Consider the following 8,382-nt stretch of genomic DNA (forward strand, 5'->3'; position numbering starts at 1 on the left):
GAAAAACCTACCGATCCATTACACGTTTATGAACTCAATACGGTTACATATGGGCAAACTAGTGCGCCGTATTTAAGTCAACGCTGTACACGACAGTTAGCGTTGGAATGTGGTGATGACGTCATCGCGCGCGTCATTAACCAAGATATATTCGTAGACGATTTAATTACGGGAGATGATGATTTTCAGAATTTACTTGACATATGTCAGAAAACGTATAACGTTCTGCAATCAGGATGCTTTCCTTTACGTAAATGGACCTTTAATTGTGACGTTCCGCAGGAAAAGTCCCGGGAGCATTTTGTAGGCGAGCACACCCAGAACAAAACCCTAGGGGTAGGTTGGGATAATACACGCGATGAATTGTATTATACTACAAAAATCGATCCCTTACCTAACACGTCGTTTTTAAATAAACGAATAATGTTATCGATTATTTCACAGATTTACGATCCGTTAGGCCTTCTATCGCCAGCGGTGATCATTTCCAAAATTTTACTACAAAAATTGTGGTTAAGTCGTATTGATTGGGACACTCCGGTCCCTGATGACATTACATCGATGTGGAACAATTTCATAAATACATTAAGCCGTTTAAACGATTTACGAATTCCGCGTCATGTAAGGGGCGTGCACACTGCACACACGGAATTGCATATTTTCTCAGATGCATCGTTGCATGCATACGGCGCGTGCGCTTATATTCGGACGTATGATGAAGGGTCAGATGTCACTGTAAGATTATTGTGTGCGAAAAGCAAAGTCTCACCCCTGAAATCATTGACGATTCCAAAACTTGAACTGTCAGGCGCGCTCGTTGCTGCTAAGCTTTATAAGAAAATAACAGATTCCTTAAGGTTAGTGTTCACTAAAGTTTACTTCTGGAGTGACTCAACTATAGTGATTTCGTGGTTAGGTATGTCACCGCATCTACTGAAGCCTTTCGTTCAAAACCGTGTTACACAAATAAACGATTTAACCGGTAATGCGACATGGTTCCATGTGAGAAGCGAAGAAAATCCTAGTGATTTATTGTCTAGAGGCGTTTCTTTAGATAACTTAATTGATTGCACTTTATGGTGGAACGGTCCCACATTTTTGCATGACCCAAATTCGAATTTTATTAATGACAATATAAGTCAAATTACGACTATCACAGATTTGCCCGAGTTACGATCGACCGCGGTGAGTTTAGTTTGCACTCAGCAAAATGAATTATTTAATTTCGACAAATGTTCATCTTACTTAAAATTAATTCGGATCGGTGCATATGTACTCCGCTTTATATTAAACTCACGCACTAACTCTGAGCGTAAACAACTCCGCCAAACCGGTTCGCTATCAGTGGACGAGTTGGAGGCATCACGGCGTATGCTAGTTAGATTCGCACAGATGCAATCATTTCCGGACGTGTATGATTGTTTACTTAAAAATAAACCGCTTAAGACGAGTAGTAAACAATATAATCGTATCTCCGGTCTTAACGTGTTTTTAGACGATCGTTATAAGTTACAAGTGATTAGAGTCGGTGGTAGATTGTGTAATTCAACAAGTTTCGATTACAACAAAAAACATCCCGTGTTATTGTGCAGTAAACATAGGTTGACGGTGTTGTTATTCAAATATGAACACAAGCGGCTGTTGCACGGCGGACCGCAGCTACTCTTATCTACTTTGCGTGAATGTTGGTGGCCGTTAGGTGCGCGAAATTTGGCAAGGAAAATCGTTCGAGAATGCGTTACCTGTATTCGAATGAAAGGTAAAGTACTTAGTCCTATCATGGGTAATCTTATTCTAGATCGTTTAGAGCCTGGTTTTCCATTTATTCGCACAGCTGTTGATTATGGCGGGCCAATTTTCATACTTAATCGAAAGGGGAGAGGAGCTCAGCTGATTAAATCGTATATTTGTTTGTTCATATGTATGGTCACACGAGCCGTTCATTTGGAACTTGTTACGAGTCTTTCCACTGAAGATTATTTATTAGCGCTTAAACGTTTTATTAGTAGACGAGGAAAGCCTCATATAATTTATTCCGATAATGGAAAATGTTTTGTCGGGGCTGAAAAAGAATTTTCCACATTTTTAAATAATAATTCGAAGGAAATAGTCGATTTTGCTGCTAATGATGGCATTAAATTCAGTTTCATCCCCCTATTCCCCCCATTTCGGTGGATTATGGGAAGCGGGAATAAAAGGGTGTAAATTCCATTTAAAACGGGTAGTAGGTAATGCTAGGCTAACTTACCAGGAATTCAACTCGTTTTTAATACAGACCGAAGCCATTATGAATTCCCGGCCCATTTCACCCTTGTCCACAGATCCTACTGACCTAAACCCACTCACGCCTGCTCATTTCCTAATTGGTCGGCCGCTGACCTGCCCTGCCAGCGAGGACCTGACGGACGAGGAGCCATCCCGCCTGTCTCGCTACGCCAGGATCGAAGCCCTCCGTCAACACTTCTGGCGTCGGTGGGCCAAGGAGTACGTTGCGGAGCTCCAGCGACGAACCAAGTGGAAGACGAAGAAGGACGACATAGCCTTAAACAGCCTCGTCCTAATCAAAGACGATAACCTGCCTCCTCTCAAATGGCGGTTAGGCCGAGTCACGCGTCTATATCCCGGAGGCGACGGCGTGAACCGTGTCGCCGACATACTCACGGCGACAGGGACGATACGACGCAGCTTTTCAAAGATCTGCCCGCTGCTATCCGAGCCGGCAGACCACAACGAATGAAGACCATTTTGGGAGCTGGTGCTCCCAAGGCCGGGGGCATGTTCACGCATCACGTAGCGACATCTAGCGGCGCTACGACTGCAACTCCCGCGCAGCCCCTCTCCGCGCTCATCCTGTGGCGTCCATTCGCATCTCTATACGGCACGATTAACACCTTACTCGTTGCATTTAATATTTAAATTTATATCGAGTCATTTTACGTAATAAACGTATATTTAAAATTATAAAATAAACGTCTTCATTGAATGGACCCTGGAGACCACCGAATCCTGCACACAACGGAATTTTAGAAATAATTAACGGGATAAACACGACATCATAACCTCTGATTGGAGCTACAACTGACAGGAGGAGGAGTCACCTGTGTTGCTAGTCTAAAATATTCGCACGGCTGCATTCAATTTAAGCTGCGTTTACGAAGATTGCTATCAGGACAATTAATGCATGCGGCTGCCGCTTGAGGACACTACTATCTGTTCAAAATATTACTTTAAGTCGAAAATTCATAGCTCAGAAATGGCAAACATTTGTAGTGGATGTGGCGAAGAAATACGTACACACTATTTTATGGTGTGTATGAAATGCGCACTGTTGTATGATCTTGAATGCATACAAATTTCACCTGTAGTATTTGATCAGCTAACACAGGAGGACAAAAATAAGTGGCTATGTCCTTGCTGCAAATCCTCGCTTCCTAAAGGTGACAATAGCCATACCCCCATTCGTGACCGAAACTCAATCGGTAGCATGAATACCAGCTTGAATACCAGTTATACGGCTCAGGATACCATCACACGATTCCGAGGACACCGTTATCCGCTGGAGTCTATCAACACTGAAGAGAAGAATAGCGAGATGCATATTTCAGAGTTGGTACTAGAGGTCCGGGAACTGCGGAAGGAGGTATGCGCTCTGGGTAGCCTGCGACACCAAATGGAAGAGCTTAAAGCACACATTACAGGAATGTCCTTACTACAACAAAAAATCAACGTATATGAGAAGAAAGTAGCCGAGCAAGACAAAATAATAGAGGATCTTCAGAAAAAGAGACTCACATCTAAACCAAGTCCTAAGAGAAAACGGAGAAGGAAAGGAAATAATAGCGAAAAGGTTGAGAGTAGTACTGAAAATGATGAGCATGAGGTGAAATCACTTAAGAATCAGGCAATCACTGAGATAGAAATCCCGGCATCACCAACTCACGAACAGCAACCTCAAGCGTTACAGCCCGAGTTTGTAAACTCCACATACAGCCAAGTAACGCAAAAGATACCTCAGGGCAGTAGGCAGCAAAATGTATCCGTCAAATCCGCTGATGACCTGCCAAGGGCCCACGATGCTAAGACTGAGAAAAGGATTTCAGTGCGAGGAACTGCAGGCCCTCAAATTACAGGACTTAGGGCGGTAGAGGAGCGAAAGTACCTACACCTCTGGAACATGCAATCTGGACCAGATGAAATTCTACCTTACGTGAAAAGCCTATGCGACGAGATGACTTGCTCAATAATGGAGTTGAAGACAAGAGGTGACTACCGTTCGTATAAAATTGGAGTACCTGTTGCGTATTATGCGAAATGTCTGTCCCCGGACGTGTGGCCAGTTAACGCTAGAGTCAAAGAGTGGTTTTTTCGTAAATCGGCAAATATCCACCAACAATAAATTAAACAAAGAGAGAGCGCATCAGAGGAAGATCAAACCTACCGTTCACTTGGTATACCAGAATGTCAGAGGGCTGAACACCAAGCTGAAGCATTTCCGACAATATCTCGCCAGTTGTGACAGTGACATAGTTGCCGTCACAGAAAGCTTTTTAACCGATTCTGTGGAAGACGCGGAAGTGTTACATACTGACTGGAAACTACTCCGTCGTGACCGGTCAACGGGCTCCCGCGGCGGAGGAGTCCTACTAGCCTGCAAACCTGGTATCACTATGAGGAGACGAAAAGAACTAGAGACATCTACAGGTGAAGATCTATGGGCAGCCGTCACAACGGAAAAATCGTCTTTCCACATCTGTGTTGTCTATATCCATCCGAGAGCCACCGATGAGATGTATATGCAGTGGTTTCACAAAGTGGAATCTATAGTGACATCCTTAAAGCAAACTGTAGTTATAGTAGGCGATCTAAACATAAATCCTACATATGCATCTCAAGCTCTTCTTAACTATTATGGTTATTTCTTAACTGTTTGTGGCATGACAGAGATGAATGGTGTGTTGAATGCGTACGGGGGTAAGCTGGATGTTGTGCTGGTGTCAGAACGTGTTAAAGCGTCTGTCTCGGAAGTTGCAGGTGGCGGTCTTGTCCCGAATCGTGATGCGTACCATCCTCCTTTGGATATATTACTTTCCATCGATTGTATCAGTGATGGAGTAGGGAATTCTGCTGAACCCAGTAATATTGACTTTCAATATGACTATAATTTTGCGAAGGGTGATTACGAAAGCCTTTATAAATACTTAACCGAAGTATCTTGGAGTGAAGTGTTTCTGGCAGATGATGTAGAGTTGGCTGTTGAAACATTTTATAAAATCATTTACTCTGCTTTTGACGTCGCAATCCCAAAGAAAATACGTGCAAACTCGATGTGTAGACAATATCCAGTATGGTTTACTGCAGATATCATCAAAGACTTAAAATACAAAGCGAAACTTCATAGGGAATGGAAAAAAAGCAAAGATGTCTCTGTTTATAAAAGCTATTCTACATTGCGAGCAAGTGTAAAGAACAGAATTTCTTGCGCCTACCATGAGTATGTCAGTGGGCTAGAAGCAAGGATAAATATCAATCCTCGTGCTTTCTGGCGGCATATGAGCTCCTTAAGGGCTAAAGGGGGTTTTGAAGCTACTGTTCGGCATAATGGGGCAGAGCACGTAGGTCCTGATGCGGCAGATGCTTTTGCAGACTTTTTTGCCAGTGTCTTTTTGTCTGATGTACCGCAGCTTGACTATAAAGCTGTTATCGACCAAGACCAAAGTCGAACCGCGAATTATGTAAATATACCGGCTATCGAGCCTCGCGATGTTGACGCAGCCATCAAAAGACTGAAGCCGCGTAGTTCAGTAGGTCCTGATAACATCCCTGCATACGTAATTAAAGGTTGTAAAGATTGCTTAATTCTTCCCATTTGTCACATTTTTAACCTGTCATTGTCTTATGGGCGGTATCCTGGCTGTTGGAAAATTACTAGAGTCACTCCAATACCAAAATCTAGCGATGTCTCTAACGTCGAGAACTACAGACCTATTGCAATCTTATCGGTTTTAGCTAAACTGTTTGAATCAGTCTTGCACAAATTGATAGTCTCGCAAATTTCTCCCTTTTTATGCAATTCACAACATGGTTTTAGAGCAAATAGGTCAGTTGAATCCAACCTCCTCACGTTAGTTGATGTCATATCGAAGCATTTGGATGAGGGCCAGCAGGTAGATATACTCTATCTAGACTTTAAAAAGGCATTCGATCGCGTTGACAACGACGTTTTGATGCACAAACTATGCCGTATTGGCTTTTCACCTAAGCTCCTTAAATTTTTCGCAAGTTACCTAGGTGATAGGAAGCAATTTGTCAAACACGGAAATTTTGTGTCGAAGGAGTATTCAACGCGTTCGGGTGTTAGTCAGGGGTCGATCTTGGGTCCATTGCTGTTTGGCATTATGATAAACGATCTTGAGAAAACAGTTGAACATGCCAAATGTCTACTGTATGCGGATGATCTGAAACTGATACTCGGAATAAAAAATATAGCTGATTGCAAAAAGTTACAGGACGACATCGATTCTGTTTTTCAGTGGAGTGCTATTAATAAGCTACACTTCAATGCATCCAAGTGTTCTGTCATGACGTTTAGCCGAGCAAAAAGACCATTACATGCTGTCTACAAATTGGGGTGCGAGGATGTGTCCCGGGTCGTAACAGTCAAGGACTTAGGTGTTATCTTTGATGATCACCTGTCCTTTCATGAACACATTAAAAAGTTAGCTTCGGAGTGCTTTAAAAGACTGGGATTTGTTATCAGAAGTGCGAGTGATTTCCAAAATCCAAAGGTGATTAAGCTCTTGTACACGTCACTGGTTCGTAGCAAACTTGAGTCTGCGGCAATTGTCTGGAACCCTTACGAAAGTACTTACGCACTACTTCTGGAGAGAGTACAAAAAGCGTTTCTAAGGTTTCTGTATAAAAAGTTGTATGGGTACTATCCCTATCTGTACCCTACTAAATTCTTGCTGGGATCGCTTGGCTTCAACTCTCTGGAAGTAAGGCGTAATTACAAATTTTTGACATATATGTGTAGTATATTGAGGGGAAAGAGTGACTGTCCTGATTTGGTGTCAAAACTTGTTAGGCTTTCGGTACCATTCGTCCCTAAGAACCAGCTCAGGCCGCGGTGCCCCAGTCTTTTAGCGGTACCTCTTGCGCGTACAGTCTCCTGCAGACACTCCCCAGTTCTCCGAGCCCTCAGGGACATTAATGCGTTCCTGACATCAGCTCCTGATTGCGATGTGTTTGATAGTAGATGGGTGAATGTGTGTCGTGATTGTTTGAGATACTGTGAGACGATGGATGAATGAAAATAAAATGTTGTGACTGTTCATCGTATTTTTTGACATGTATTGTATAAATCCTTTTTTTTTTTTGTTGAAACATTTCTTTCTATTCTTATTTTTTCCTTTTTTTCCAATTGTATATTGTGTATTTGCATGAATTAATCATAATTAATACTGTAATTATTTTTCTAAGCATGTTTAAATTTGCCAGCGCTTTGGTGCAAACTGTAATGCTGTGTAAATTGTATATATTAATAAATAAATAAATAAATAAATAAATATCGTTGGATTTTTTAACAGATAATATTTCTATCATTATTTTGATAGACTGCTCCCCAACACTAAACAAGAATTAAAATTCTACTATGAACGGAAAAATTAAAATGTTTATTTTGTTTCAGCTTGCGCGAAAAGTTCGAAGCCATGAAGGTGCAGCAGTCAAACGTGACGAAGACCTTCGCGCCTAAAGTCAATAGATTTGTGGTGAGTATTGACAAACGCACATACACATACTAGAATAAATCTAAAAAAAACTAAATCTGAAATAAGCTAAGCTTATTAGGCCACAGGGGCACTTTTACACGTCAATATACAAGTTGAACTGAAATTACAATTGATAATACTAATTCTCAGTTCTAACTAAAGTATTACGCTACTACAATGGTTAGAGATGTATAAGGTCTCTAAATGTCGATATTCAACTAAAAACTACACATGTATAATAATATAGAAAAGTACAAATACAAAAAGAAGAAGTCTAAAATTACTTTAGTCACAACTAAAGATAACATGTAGGTATACTTAATCTAATTATCCCTAGAGATGTATAGGGTCTCTAATTTATTTCCTTTTTTTCTTTTACAGTAACCATGGAGTGATACCGCGAGCCGTCGATTGCCAAAGCCTTACGTTTTAACCCTGTTTTAAAGTTGTAAAGTCTCTTTTTGCCAACAATACGGAAAATATAATGTAATAGGTACCTTCTTGCAGAATAATAATTTTCTTTGCATTTGCAATAATTAATTTATTAACTTCTTCACATTTTCACATTGCCACAAAAAACTTTCATTTATTATAAAGTCTTTCTATAATAATA

At 41.1% G+C, this 8,382-nt stretch overlaps 2 protein-coding genes across 5 annotated transcripts in view; both read left to right on the forward strand.

Annotated features, from left to right (window-relative positions):
- The window catches only part of LOC125237591 (protein-methionine sulfoxide oxidase mical3b), a 90,172-nt gene extending 81,790 nt beyond the window's left edge, over positions 1–8,382 (forward strand). For all 4 annotated transcript variants that reach the window (XM_048144730.1, XM_048144728.1, XM_048144729.1 and 1 more), the window contains 2 exons: positions 7,688–7,769; positions 8,151–8,382. In XM_048144730.1, coding sequence (XP_048000687.1) covers positions 7,688–7,769; positions 8,151–8,153 — 85 coding nt within the window. In that variant the 3' untranslated portion in view covers positions 8,154–8,382. The remainder of the gene's footprint in view (positions 1–7,687; positions 7,770–8,150) is intronic.
- Positions 1,119–2,958, forward strand: LOC125237593. The gene is made up of 2 exons (XM_048144732.1): positions 1,119–1,759; positions 2,322–2,958. The coding sequence occupies exons 1-2, from the start codon at positions 1,372–1,374 to the stop codon at positions 2,735–2,737; spliced, it is 804 nt and encodes a 267-aa protein (XP_048000689.1). The 5' UTR covers positions 1,119–1,371; the 3' UTR covers positions 2,738–2,958.

This window comes from Leguminivora glycinivorella, chromosome 21 (genome assembly GCF_023078275.1).
Source record: "Leguminivora glycinivorella isolate SPB_JAAS2020 chromosome 21, LegGlyc_1.1, whole genome shotgun sequence".
Lineage (NCBI taxonomy): Eukaryota > Metazoa > Arthropoda > Insecta > Lepidoptera > Tortricidae > Leguminivora > Leguminivora glycinivorella.